Source organism: Acipenser ruthenus, chromosome 6 (assembly GCF_902713425.1).
Source record: "Acipenser ruthenus chromosome 6, fAciRut3.2 maternal haplotype, whole genome shotgun sequence".
Lineage (NCBI taxonomy): Eukaryota > Metazoa > Chordata > Actinopteri > Acipenseriformes > Acipenseridae > Acipenser > Acipenser ruthenus.
Window position 1 is genome coordinate 69,110,358 of NC_081194.1, and position 15,003 is coordinate 69,125,360.

Genomic DNA, 15,003 nt, shown 5'->3' on the forward strand with positions numbered 1-15,003 from the left:
ACTGGTTATTGGACCAACCCTTTATTTAAACTGGATGTTGTGGCAGAGGCTTGACCTTGTTCTCTGTTTTATTATCATTCTGAATTAATGTGCATGCTTATTTATTGTGGTAATGTAAATGGAAACACACTGCCCTGCCACAATTATTAGTGTCATCACTAGTTGCACCAACCTCCTGATTCTGTTAAAACTCCCAAGGACAGACCTTGTAATAAAGACTGGACAGCATGCAGGTTCATGGTTATCACAGACAGCCGAGAAAAGGGAAATAATGACGGGGATCGTAAATGTTTAAAAATGTAGTTTTGTTTCTTGTGCTCTATTTATTTCTCTAATCCATATGGATTACATGTTACATGAAAAGAAATTAAGAATTTCATTACAATCAATAACACTATCTGTGTTAAATATTATTTCTTTTTTATAACAATATTCTACATGTGGGGTGGGGGCAGAATGGTTGCTGTTCCATAAATATACATACACAATCCTCTGGGCACACAGAAAGTAGTTAAAAACCAGAGTCATTAAACTGTATAATTCAGCACCGTCTTTGACAAATAGCACACTATACAACTTCAGACAGCAGCGATTAGTACAGTACAATTTAAACTCAAATTACAGTCTTTTAATAGTGTGCTTAATTACAGGCTTCTTCAGAACAATGTACAAAAGGCAACTTGAAGTTGTACCTTGATAGAAAGTCAGCATAGTTACAGCCTAATGATGCCTTTTAATTTAGATTTTCACAGAGGTAATGGGTTTCCAAACTGCTGAAGCAAAGCTTGAACTGGAGTACTACTTTTGAAAGCAGAACATGACATTGGATCTGCAGGGGTTTCAAGGAGAAGTACTTGCTGTTGGACCCTAAACTTTTACTACAATTTCACACATCTTTACAGGATATTTATAATGTATTTAACTCAACAGTTAATATACTCTGATGTAAGATTAGTGTAAATGTGTTTGTGATAGTCAGCCCAGCCACATCAAACCCAGAACTGGAAAATCAGCAACCAAGCAATTCCATCATCTTCCACGCCATTTAAAATCTGCCCTTTATTTTATTTGTGGAGCTCCCAAGAGATTTGATAAACAATATTGCCCCCCCCACCCCCAAAATCTTCTACAAATTATACTTTGTGCTTAACATCTGGTAGCCATTTCATTTTAAAATAGACTTTTTTTCTTGTGTACAAAGAGAAGTTTTAGGTATTATCAATATGTTACACCTGTGTGACTACATGACTGTGAGGCATGTTTTTTGTGGAGGGGAGAAAGGGCGTTGATGCAGAACTACGTGGACAGTTTTGTTGGACTTGCCTTTCTTAAAATGTTTGAGCTCTGAGCTGCTTTTGTATTTATATACTAACCTGGAGTTATCTATATTGTATAGTTGTTTCCTTTTTTCGTCCTCAACACACCCCTTGTAGTCACTTGTTTAATGGTAGTAGAAAGATTGAGAGAGAAAAGAAGCTGCTTAAGGTTGAACTATACCTGCCAGTCTGTTTTCTCTTTTCAATCATTGTGTGTTTGTTATTTGAAACGCTTGTGCTTCATGTCCTCTCATTCGATCTACCTTAACTGACCTTCCACACATACACAAACCCATAAACACACAAAGTAAAAAAAAAAATTCTGTCATACCTCCCAGAGGAGTATTTTCAGAAGCTAGTAGCCTCACTGGTACGCAAGAGTAGGGATGGTTGTTAAGTAAAGCCTTTTCATTAATAGCAAAGTTTAAAAATGAAGAGATTGTTCTTACTGTAGGTAGTTGTCTGAATGTGTTCCATGTGGTAGTTTTACAAGACCAGCATGGCCTGTGAGTCATTAAGAATTAAAAGGCCAGAGTTACTAGTAAAAAGGATTAGGGTTTTATAAGATGGTGGCTTCTCAATAAATCTCCCAAACAATGCACATTATCAGATATAGATTAAAAAAAGTTTCAATTTTGCATCTTGAATATAAGCTTCTTATGACTTTATCCCTGGCATGTAAAGTCGGTGCAGCCGGTGACATAGAGTGAAATATACAGCATATTGCTAAATGATAAGGTACCTAGGTCTGAATTAAATACAACTGATGGGACAGCCATCACTATACTTTCTAATGGCTGTAGTGCTGTCATTTGAATTCATCTAAGCTCTAGTTTTAAAAAAAAAAATGACACTAGTACTGGTACTGCAAAATTGGTTAGCAAGGAAAATAAGACCAATCTTAATTTTAGTGGGAGAGAGAGCTTTGTTTTAGTACATATTTGGTGAATTTTATTTGAGCTCATGTTGTGGCAGCACATTTACAGGATTTAAAAGTACATTTAAGGTGAGCTTGCTAGAGTGGTGTATGTCATAGTCTGTCAGGCTTTTGGCATTACTGACACTTAAACATTGTCTGTCTAAGCTATGGTTGATGTAACCTATCCAATAAACATAGATCGTTATCAATACTGTACACCTACACACATATCCCACTGATTAGCTCATAAATTGCATTCTAGTGGGTGGCGTGTGCAAACCTCTTCTCTACTTAAAATACCATGAATATCAAAGCTGAATGGGAATGGCCAAACATGTGCCTCTTGCCTCTACATAACCCAAAGCATGTTCTGCTAGAATACTTGCTTCATTTCAGAAACCTGTGTTTCTGTACCATGGTTACAGGGAAAGCAAATCACATGTTCAGCAGATTCTTAGAAATGAAACAAATGACTACTGTAATTTCCATTACCATGGTTTCTTTCTTGTACATTATTTCATTCTATAATTGCTCACAGTAGCATCTTGGGTGGCTGTTCTTTAAACTGCACGGTGATATGTGTTGCTGTATTGATGTGGCACAGGGTACAAGTTACTTAGCACATTTAAGCAGTAAACTAGGAATCACAATGTTAAAGGTGTTATTAACATGAGAAGCACATACCCAGTACATTAAGTTGAATTTGGGTATGCAGAATAAAGAAGCTTAAGGCAGCTGGGATTTCAAAGCCACAGAAATGATTAAGCTGACATTGCTTGAAAATGTGAATCTTTTGGTGATCATCAAAGGGGCTGGAATGGAGAGTGAATTCCTCTCTATCACAAAGGAGTAAAGCACAGGCAGTGACAATGTGAGCTTCCCTACACTGTCCCTGCAGGCATGCCTCAAACCAGCCAAGAAGAACCACCCTTTCTGGGGATAAGGGAGCAGATGAGTCTCCATGCCCACCCAATCCATGGCTTTTCTTTCAGTTATATATTTGTATGCAAAACTACCTAGTGACATTAGAGTTAAATTGTGTGTTTGATTTTGTGATGTGGGCAGGAAACTCTCAATTTGTGAAATAAATCAGATTTGAATCCAGGTCTGCTACGCTGAAAGGGAAGTGCATTATCCCACTCTGCCACCAAGACCACCTTGCGCTTGCTTTCTCAGCCTGTAGACAGACCTACTGTGCAGAACCCAAAGGTATGAGCTGAGAATGTTGAGAACTTCAATAGTTCAGAACCGAGTAGTTTCCCATAGGAATCATAATTATGTATGTTACTCTAAGTGTCATGCAGAATGTTAACCGAGACAGGAACTTCAGATTTAATATACAAAACTAGGATACATTTCAATTCTGCCTGGATTTGAGCTGGATAGATGAAGATATACAAAGTACCAAAGTCATAAACATTCAATCTTCAGTAGTATTCCAACAAGACACTGAAACTCTAAATTCAGGTTTGTACTAATTCAAATCTCACATTCCTTTATCCCTTCCTCCCTCCAACCGTATGTCCATCCCTCCTTACCCAATATTGTTTTCTTTTGTAGTACAGTATCTTCATTCTATCTCCAGGAAGATCAACCTTGGTCCCAAACACAAGTCACAAATATAAGCCTCACACATGAGTGGAGCGTTATATTTTTGGCCTCCAGCCTTTAATAAACTGCATGATTTTCTTGACCTGCAGCTTTGTCAGCTTGAAGTCGTCTGAGAGAATCTCCTCATTCAGCTGCACGAAAATGCTCCCGTCAATGCGCTCACGGACAAAAAAAGTTACCACATCTTCTGAGAGGCCTATAAACCTCAGGCACTTGGAAACCTCTTCCACAGAGAGTGTTGAGATGTCTGAAGGGGGCTGCCATGCGGATCCGTCCCCATTAGCTCGGGCCATACCTGACGCGAGGGGGGAAGAGGCTGACACAGGAGTCTCGGGGCTGCATCTTGTAGATACAGGTGGGACCTCAATTACCCCTTGGGTGAGGTAAACCCTGGTGATGCCACCTTCCGCGCCCCTCACAATGGTGGGGGAGAGTGGAGCTGTGCTTCTTATGATTATGTTTTCAGACTCAAAGCCCTTAGGTGGCCGAGGTGGTGGGACAGCGCATATCCCACCATCGCCAGACTTGTAAATTTGTTCTGCATGGCGGTTCCAGAGGTCCTGATCGAACCTCATGTCTCCCGAGTTGAGAGAAGCAATATCTGGAGAGGTGCTCCGGCTGTTGGGTGGGTCGAAAGGATCAGTGGGTTCAGAGGCAAGGGAAGGAGATTTCTGACAGTCCCCTGGCTCCAACCATTCGGCTGGGGACGAGGAAGGGCTGCTGGAGTATCCAGGGTTAGCGAAAGGGTTCAGTGCCCCAAAAGGAGCAAAACGTTTCTGAGAGTGAGGAGGCTTCAGCCTAGGGCAGCTGTAATAGCTTTTGTAGGTGTCGGTGCTGAGGAGGGGGGTGGAACGCCCACTGGCCACACTGGGCATAGTGTCTGTATAGGCCCAAGGGTCCGACCGTGAAGTTTGCGCTGGCTGCATGCCAGGGGCCCCGTTGCTGCCAGGAAGTTGTCGTGTGGACGTATCAAAGGCTTTGCAGTCACTCCAGTTACACGGGTAACAGTAGAGGGAGTAAGAGTCTGGAGAAGGTGAACAGCTACCACTGCGAGTTCCAGAACTGCAAAAAAAAAAGCACAAGCTACAACTTACTAAAATAAAGCAACATGCCTCTCAACATTGCTGCTGGAACTGCAGCCGTTTCATTTTGACATTTTTTGCTCAAACAAGCATAACTAAAGAAAGCCTTTTAAAATGCATTTGTTCCTTTTAATCTAGCATTTCAAAAAATAAAGTGACGTAATTGTGCATGCTATTGCAGTTAGTTATCATAAATAAGCTGCTAACCCTGAAAGTTTAACATGATCTATTTGCACTGTAATTTCAGTTTAACAAGCTGATTTTATTATGATTATATATTTCATTGTACCATGTCTACTACGCTCTACCATTCTCCCACTGTACTACGAACAAATTATATTGTGGAAGTATGCAGCTAACAAGGATTTATATTGGCAAAGGATGGAATGTTGGCATTTGTTTAAATCTTTATAAAAAAATAATGAGAAACATTACCAACTCAATTAAATGAATGAATGAAGAAAAGAGAAATAAAGAGCTGTAATTACAAGCAAATGACAATTTATCACTCAGTAAATCGTCATTACAATTACCTCTGCATAAGGGAGATTATTCATTGATTTACTGCAATTATAGCTTTAAGAATTAACTAGTTAAAATGTTTGGCATTGTTATATGAACTACAGTAAACTAAGTCCTCGCTCCTCTAGGAATTTCTTAGAAACAAGTTCAATAGAATTATATGCATACCAATTTTTCCAAAATCACGTCATAAACTGTGTGCCTGCAATCTGGTACCATTTATATAGAAATATTATGTTCACTATATTTAAAAACTGAGCAAATTGTCCTTTTTACTAATTACACTAGTGTTATATGCATAAAGCAAACTAGTGCAAACTAGTATGAAAAAGCAAACACAATGATTTAAACTTCACACTACAAAATGCTTTCTTAAAAGGTGTTTGGACATTTTTTATGCAAAGTTCAATGAAAAGGCTTACAGCTGTTTAAATAATTCCATGTGCTGAATCTTGACTGTCGTGCACTTGCTTTGTAGGTCTGCAGTTTTTAACAAAACACACTTTTTTAACATGCAGAAATATCAGTTCTCACCCCTTTAACTAACCAACTGTTTTACCCTAATGACCAATATGCTTTGCAGCCAGTGCTTTCACCCTGAAGACACTGCTGAGGTACAAGGACAAAGGACGTGTAACTGACTGCCTGAAAGATATGCAAACTGAGAGCTTTCTGTAGACTCACGTTTTTGCTGTATAATGTCTGTTCTTCTTTTAAAACTGCACATATGACAATAAAAGCCCATGTCAGGCAAGATACAGTACATGGAATTATTTCAACAGCTATAAGCCTTTTTGAACTTTGCATTAAAAAAAAATGTATTTTCGTTAAAAAGCGCTTATAACTTTAAACTTTGTTTCCTTTAATTTGATTAATGCTGAGCTAAAAGTAGCAGTACTCAGAAAATTAAAGGGAAAGTGTGCACTTGTATTGAAGCACTGGAAGGGGCAAACTAAATTGCTCTTTAGGAGACCTTGTGGAAATTCCTTGACTGATTTCTAACATAGTTGGAAACTTTGGAAACAAATGTGATCCAAGAAAAGTGATATACCAATGGTAACTAAACACTACACTTCACCCCCTCCCACAGTACATCTAGTGGACCATTGGGACCTGGCTCCGGCACAGTGCACTTTTCTTCAAACTCAGCCCCATGTTTTTTTCTATTACGGGTAGCAATGACTGGAACTGTGTCTAGTTGTCTGAATCTGGGGATTGATGACTGATTCAGATAAGAGTGTTAGATAAAGGAGGGATTTACTGGTCTTAGTCTTATTTGTAAAAAAAAAACACAAATATACAGACTCCTTACTGCTTGGAACACCTGCCAGATTTTCATTAAATTACTCTTACAGCAGCTCTGCAGTACAAAGAATCTAGAATGTAAAACATTTCGGCGAATGGTTGAATGACTCCAGGAAGAACACAGAGTGGAAAGGTTATCAATTGGAGGTATAGTAGCCAAAAAGTATGTACCAGTTGTCCTTACATTACTTATTTTATTGCTCGGTTTTTAGTATTTGCCCCCTATACCTACAGTATATCAGTTTTTGTCATCTACATTTACTACTACTGTGGAATTCTACTGCAACTGGCCTTTGCATTTCCTCTTAATAGCCACTTGAGGATATGAACTCTAACACTAGTGTGCCCACCTACTCTATATCCTGTATATTGACATTGAATAAGAATATAACAGCACATAGTTAGTCTGGAAATTAATTAGTGAAGGCATAGGGATAAATACTGGCTCTGAAGTCACAGAACTTCAGAAAGATAGCAAATATTATAAAAGGGAGAGAAAAAAACATTAAATGGAATTGAAATGTTGTTAATAGAGTGTATTCAAGGCAACATAAACGTGTGACGTGGAGTTTAAACATTCAATAAAATAACTTACATGTTGTGGAGCCCGGAGGAATAGTATGAAAGACTGGGGTTTGGTGAATGGGCCGGTTGGATATGTGCTTGCTGGAGCTGGGTCTTCGGAAAGCGAGGGGGCACTGGAGGGCTGGGAGCAGGGACTGCTTTACTGCCTCTCGGAGGAACGGGGGGAGCGTTTAAGAAGCGACACTCCTCTTTCACCTGCACAAATAAACAGAATATCAGAAATAACATACTACAATTCCTTTGTGACACGCATGTCATGTTGCCTTTAATGTTTATGTTTGAACAAAGATGTCTATTCTCATTACTCTCCGCAGCACTTTCCACATCCTCTCAGCACAGACTCCTAAAATAAGTGCCTTACCTTTATCTCCATGGTGAATTATTTACTAATCAATGGGGATTCACTAACCCTCTGATAAGACATCCTACTCTTGTTTACTTGGGGTCATATTTATCAGCACAATAATAAAAAAGCCTCTTCCTAATACAAAACGATACTGTGTGACCCTACATGGGGAGGAGACCTACAAGGAAAACCAAGTGTTAAATACAGTCAACTCTCATTAATACGAATTTCAAGGGACTAGTATCAGTAATTCTTATTATCGGGATTCTAAGCCAAATGCATACTCTCAGTTTTTATTGAAGTAACAGTAACAATTAAATCAAATTTCAATTATAGTACAATGAAAAGTATTATCAAGTCTTCATAGAAATGGCATTGATGCATGAGCACTATGGCAACTCGAAAACTGTGTGTATAGTAACTCAAAAAACAGCACTAAAATACAGCACAGTTACAGTCAGCACTCACATATCCAACCCGATAAAATTTTGACTTCAGTGATGGTTAAACGTGTGTGACGCATATCTGATTATTTCATTGTGGCCTGTTCCAACCCTTGTCTGTTTTTTCAGGGAAACCCAAAAAGATATAAATGTCAAAAATACATAGCTGAAAGGACGTGTTTTAAAATAAGTAGGCTTCCATTTAGATGTACGATATTGGTTTTGTTGATACAGTACTATATTTTCAACATAAGTAGTATTTTAATTCAGAATGATATGATTCTGAAAATATCACTTTCCAAAATAGATGACACGTGGACAGTAATACAGTACATACTGTAGCAGGGGGGCAGCTGATTTGCAAGACAATGTGGGAATAGACCTGGTTATGGACTGGAGAAAGGGATGGGAGTACTCTGTAAATAATGTGTGTTTGTAAACGGTATTATTCTTGCTCAGATCTGCTAGTGTTCTCTGTGTATTTTGGTGCTTAGCTTGTATGACAGAGCAATTGGCACCTACAGGAAATTTGTGTTGAGTGAATTCAATATGATAAGAAATAATTTACAATAAGCGAGTGCCTAATCTGTACGAGACCAAATATAAAATTTGTAGTATCAGTAAATGTGTTTAATCTGAGTTTGTTTTAATGAGAATTGACTGTATTTGGTAGGTCATTAGGGGCAATCTGTCTTGATGGACATAACTCATAATATTTGGCTTAAACCTGATAGAATTCCCAAAAAAGACAACAATTCTGGGGTAAGGAAAATCCCTGTGCCATGACTAATTACATTAAACAAGTTTCCCAGTCCCATTCTATATACGATATTTAACATACATAGAATATCCTGCATTATTTGACAAGTGGAACTCAGTTGTTTTGGAAATCCAGAAATGCATGCAAGCCACTGCACCATTTGTTAACATGAAAATATGGTATACCCCTTCTGATGTCCCATATACCCATACTATTTACATTAATGGGCCAAATTCTACAAAGCTACCCAAAATAATCTTCAGCTACAGTATCTATTACATATTAGTCATTTTTACAATTTATATTTTTTGTGGAGGCTCTGAGGAAGGAAAGAGCCCCAGGAAAAGAGCATGTGTCAGTCATGTCAGTGATAACAAATAAAACATCACTAAAAAAATCAAAACTCACCGGTTAAAATGATCTTAGGTACCTTGTGCACTGGAAAACAACCCACATATTTTGACATTTTGTTTGGGTCTATTGGCTGACACAAATTGATCCATCCAGTAGCAAACTTGGCCCTAAATGCTCTGAAGGATATTTACTTTGCCTGAAGGATATTTCTGATTATTAAAATACTTATACAGCTAAATGAACACGTTTTTCCACTAGATGCTGAATGCTGAAAGGGAGTACAAAAAAATGCCTTGTAGCACATTAAGAGGTGCAGTTCACTCAAAGATATGCTGAATTACATTTCTGCTATTTTCAAGCTGCATTAACAAAGCATTTAAAGTGCCATAAATGTGGCTCAGAGCATTGGGCAATTTGTTAGCAAGCGGAGCTCTCTGGCCTAACCTAGAGAGACAAGTGTATAGTAAGCACTTCCTACCCTCTCAAGAAACTTAAAAATCATAGAAAACTGACCACTTAAGCTGAGAGAACCTAAAGCCGCTTTTTCAGGCACAGTGGCTTGAAACTTGGTTTCAGGAGACTGACAGACCTAGTTTGAGGCAACTTTGCTTTATCAAACCCAAGTCTCGACAATACTATTAATCAAAGGTGGCCAAAAGAATAACATAATATATAGACATCTACCAAATTTGAAGAAATATGTCACAACAGTTGTCTCTATCATTGATATGAACTTGTAAATGGTAGATATCTTTACTATAGGAATCAGACCTAAAACCCTATTTTTAAGCACTGGCATCATTGTGAGAAGCAGGACTGAGACCCTGTAAAAGTGATTCCAAGTCTGTGAAGCTTTCCAAATTACGACACTGATAAATTATAGAGGAGTATGAGCGTCTTTGTCTGGAAGTCAGTGAAGGGTATAATTCCAACTACGAGCTGTCAAAAACTCTGCCCATCACCGACAGTCAACTCCTCTGCATGTTTTAGCACTGAGGTGTAAAGTCAGTGGTACGTTATCATTAGCTTTTAATGGATTTCATATTGTCTCCTATAAATATCATATCTTTGAAGAAAGTCATCTTTGCCAGCCTAGTTTAGGAACTGCAACCCATATGATGTGTTCTGGTGACACTGTAGACACGTTTAACTGGCAAAATCAACAAAAAAAATAATTGTTAACCATGTTTTATATCATTTAAGGCCTAGCATGCACAGAAACTCTACCCTGAACTGAAGAAAACTGCAAATCTCTTTTACTGATATTGTACAGATTTGATACTGATTTTACATAGTCCTTATTTGGCATGGTCTTTTTTTTCAACAGAATGAATTTGAACTGTTTTCTATTTCTTTTTAACAGAACAATTTCCTGCCGGTTTTCTGGTGGATGTCATGTCCTTCATCTGGCAACCACTGCATAAATACCACTACTGACAACAAGTCCATGTAGTTAGATACTCTCCATTCAGCTTTATTGTACTTTAAAATATTGGTAGGCATGACACAGTACATCATCTTAGATAACAAGAGCCCTTAAACCTCCAAGAACTCAATCCCTCACCACTTATAAACTTTCACTCTCCTTCAAAGCAGTCGTGTCCCTTCTTTGTATCCAAATCCTCAGCAGCTCCTCTCTACCTCTTCTCTCTCTCACACACAAAAGAGAAAGACCCAGTAGGCAAAATGGATGCTGACTTTAGTTCTTCAAGAAACTATGAACCTCTTGCCAATTTTAACAGAGCTCCAGATACGGATGTAACACCCTGGCTTCCCCCCTGGTAAATATTCATTAATGATCCTAATGGGCACAGTGCAAAAGGAATACCAGTACATTTTTTCAGTTAAATCAACTGAAATACTGTAAGTGGGTGTTCCCATCACCACAAACACATCCCCGTGTAATAAATAAAGATCCACACAAGATCCCTGTCCCAGCCCACCGTGTGTGAGCTACAATGAGATTTAACTTTCCCATCTATTTGCATTTGATCCAGAAGAACAAGGATAGGACAAGAGATTTTCACAGAGCATCCCGAATGCTTCGATCTGCTTTGTCTTTGCATGTGGCGTTTGCATTGCTTTTCACACTTCTTGAGACATGCTTACATTCCTCTAGTTCGCTGGCTGCACCCCTAGACGTGACAAACAGCTTGAGTGAATAAAAAACCCTAGCTTTGTGTGTCTGCCTGTGGTTACAATGTGGCCTTTAGTTTGCTCATTGTGAGAGTAGCTAAGCTAACTTTGGCAGGAACGAGATCTGGAACAATGAGCTCCCTTTATCTGCAGGCACAGATTAAATGTACCACAAAAACGAGGAGGGGGGTGATAAACCTTTCATCCATGAGCTGCTGGGTGTTAAAGGGACAGAAAAACATCCAACTCTGTGGCTCTGACACATTCAGTTGTGCTTCGTTTTCATGGAACGGCAGATTTATCATTCAGCTATTCAGACATGTTTCATGTGCAACAGAGAACTCATGTTTTAACTACTGGTATCTTAATGAATCACAGATGACACTAGAAGTGCCTCAACATATTTGCTCACCTGATCTCAGGAAAGCATGAACTGTTCATGAAATGTAACTCCTGGCATTTGATAAAAGATGTTTTTGATGGATTGAACATTGTTTGCTGTCCAAGAAAGTTGTCTCAACTGTTTGGTTTGGGTTTTCTTTTTCTATTCTTATACTTCAGGTACAAACACACCTAAAGTGTTGTTTTATTAATACTTCATGTTTTTAATGGGTCTTGTAGTTTTTTCTGAACAACGGACTGATCTCTGGTTAAATGGCTCCTGATTCGCTATTCATTGCCATCCTCCCAGTCATCATGATAGCTGGCACACAGCTAACCATTACAATTTATGCCAAGAATATGGACTTGCAATTATTATTTCAAGAAAAAAAAAATAACACATACAGTACATGAGTCATGAAACTTAATGTATCCTTTTTAACAATTCTGTTTAATATTCTCATTACTTTGATTAATTTCTATAGGCTTGCATATGCAATTTTAGCCTCTATCATCTATCCTCAGATTAGCCATCTTTGTGTCAATAACCGCTATGGTACCTGAGTTTTGTGTACGCACTCCTGATCGCTAAGGGGTCAATTTGCACGTGACCGTTGTGGCTCTGCTTACGGTCAGCCAGATATTTCCATGCTTTATGGGGATATATATATTTTTTTACATTTTCAGAGGGGATGATTTGTTCTGTTAAACCTACAAACACTCACTTTAGGTTCAGTGGTTATAACATTCACACAATATACACATTAGTTACTGTCATTACAATGGAAAGTTATTTATTTATTTATTTTTCAATTTTGGGTCAAGTCATATATTTGCATGTCCGCAGTCATTTAAAACAAAAAGTCTGTGTATAACACACAACCTTAAAATGCCATGACCTGGCCTTTTTAATGGTAGCTACTGGCCAAAAAAGAATCACATAGCTTTTGGTAATGGGAGACCAGCTGACCTAATGTAGAAACATACTATTCCTGACAAATCAATTCAGCTGGAGATAGAGAACTAGTAAACTCTGTGATAACAGAGCTATATCTGACATGAGCTCTAACGCTTTTGTCAGACAGAAAGATGCATAAAAACACACATTCTCCCACAGACTGGAGTTCCAGGAAGATGTGGTCAATAGCTTGAATTAAAAAGACAGTCAATTAATAATTATTCAGTCCCGTCTGTGTTTTGCTCTGATATGGCTGATGGGGCAAGACTTACTTAATCAGCAACTTACCAAATAAAAGGTAACCTGTTTTATTATTTTTCTCTCTCTCTAGTAGTACATCACCCAGGGGGCTGGGATAGTTGGATCATTAGTAAAGTTAAATTAATTTCACAATAATGCACATAATTATCATTAGAATGGAGAACAAAGTATTGTACACTTAACAGACAGGTGATTTCAATGGCCTTAAAATAAATCCTGTACTCACAGCTTCTGATTTGGGGGGTACAGGGGGCGGAGTTGGCACACGTTTGTTCTCCTCTATTTGCAATACAGCGATGTGAGATGATCCCACGGGTTCCTCTAAAGATGAAGTTGAAGAATGGAAAGAAATAAGATTCTGGTCTCCTTTGCCCCCACATTTCTGCACCTGTGGGTTTCCACTGGCTTCTGAATAATTCTCAGGGTTCTGATTAGTCCATAATTCCTCATAGGGGATTTCAAGTTGCTCCACAGTTCGAAACTCGTTTTCTGCCCATTCAGGAGTCACATACTCCCTTTCGGCCTCACTGACCTCCGAGGGTGTCAAGAGTTCATGGGGCATGATCTGGTGCTCCCCCAGAGAGTCCCTACAGCTCTGAGACTGGAGATTACCATTGGCATGCATCAGCATGCCACTGTAAACGCACAAAGAGAGCCTTTGAAAGGACTGGGTGAGCTCCTCATGGGCATAGTTCAGGGAGTTAGAAGTAAAGTCCTGCAGGCACACCCGGATCCGCCTGGGGCTGGTGCCCTCCTCTGTGAAGTCCGTTTTCACCTCCCTCACTGCCTTGGAGTACTCGTCGGGGTTGAATCGCTCCTGGCAGTACAGGGAGATCTCATGAGCCACTGTCTCAAAGATGGGGTCCCCATGAAGGAGGCCCTCGGGCAGCAGGAAACGGGGCATGTCCGTAAGCAGCAGAAAGTGAAACGGGGCCACCTCCTTGCGAAGGATGCAGCACAGGACGACAGTCTTGGAGATAATGCTGACAAGCTTGTAGCGGTGACCTTCCCGTATGACGTGAAGGTCGTAGAGGTTCCTGGGCGGCCGAGTAGGTACCACCACGTTTACTGGCAGACGGACCTTCTCGATAATGCTGCGGATAGTGTGCTCTCCCTCCTGCATCTGGATCTCCAAGGGGCTGCGGGTGCTGAACTTGCCTTTGCACTGGAAGGGCAGGCTGAGGCTCTCGTTGGTCCGGTGGTTCATGCAGATCAGACAGGGCATCTTGCCCTTCACCTGCTTGCTCAGTGTGTTGGTCTTGCCCAGCTTGCGCAGAATGCTGTTGAATCGGGACTTCTCCTTCACCGTCTTGGCGCACAGGATCTCGGCTTGGCCCATCAATGTCAGCTCGTCACCAGCGTGGAGGGTGAAGTTGTATGCCTCACTGTCCTCGCTGAACTCACCAGAGATCACCTACCAACACACAAAATGCAGGGATATAAGTAAGGTCTTTCTGAAATAGTTCAGCACACAGCACACTATAAACTGAGAGAGAGAGATTTTAGATTTGTATTTGCACTTTATTTGCAGTTAAAATTATCTGATTGCAGAAAATCCAAAACAAATTGTTAAAATCCCCCAAATCCCATCACCATATTCTTTTTCTTGTTCTTTCCATTTCATCTACTGCCTTCTATTTCCAAATTATTAAACAAAAACAAACACCTTGAAGAAATCTCAAACACATCAGTCAGTAAATAATCAGTTCTTCATCATATATTTTGCATCATATACTTTGCATGAGGCACCGTTTGTACACCAAAGCATCTATATTTTTAATCTGCAAATTGCTGATTTGTTTGCATGGGTTTACTTAAATTCCTAGCACATCATATGCTTAGCTAACAGGGGGTAGGACAATATTGCTGGAATAGGCAATAAAAGTAATGTTTCACATTCCCATAGATTTACAGAGCAAGCACATTTATCAACAACTTTTCCAAAAGCAGTGTTCTTGAGGAATGTCCTTTAAACATTTAATATATGATAAAGAATCAATATAAGGGGTTAGGTTAGCAACTTA

The 15,003-nt window shown here is 39.3% G+C and overlaps 1 protein-coding gene across 2 annotated transcripts in view; it reads right to left on the reverse strand.

The window, feature by feature from the left end:
* Window positions 1-613: 613 nt before the first annotated feature.
* LOC117410347 (GRB2-associated and regulator of MAPK protein 2-like) overlaps window positions 614-15,003 on the reverse strand; it is a 50,342-nt gene continuing 35,952 nt past the window's right edge. For both annotated transcript variants that reach the window (XM_034016785.3, XM_059025735.1), the window contains exons 4-6: window positions 13,206-14,393; window positions 7,351-7,535; window positions 614-4,908 (exon numbers count right to left, since the gene is read on the reverse strand). In XM_034016785.3, coding sequence (XP_033872676.2) covers window positions 3,882-4,908; window positions 7,351-7,535; window positions 13,206-14,393 — 2,400 coding nt within the window. In that variant the 3' untranslated portion in view covers window positions 614-3,881. The remainder of the gene's footprint in view (window positions 4,909-7,350; window positions 7,536-13,205; window positions 14,394-15,003) is intronic.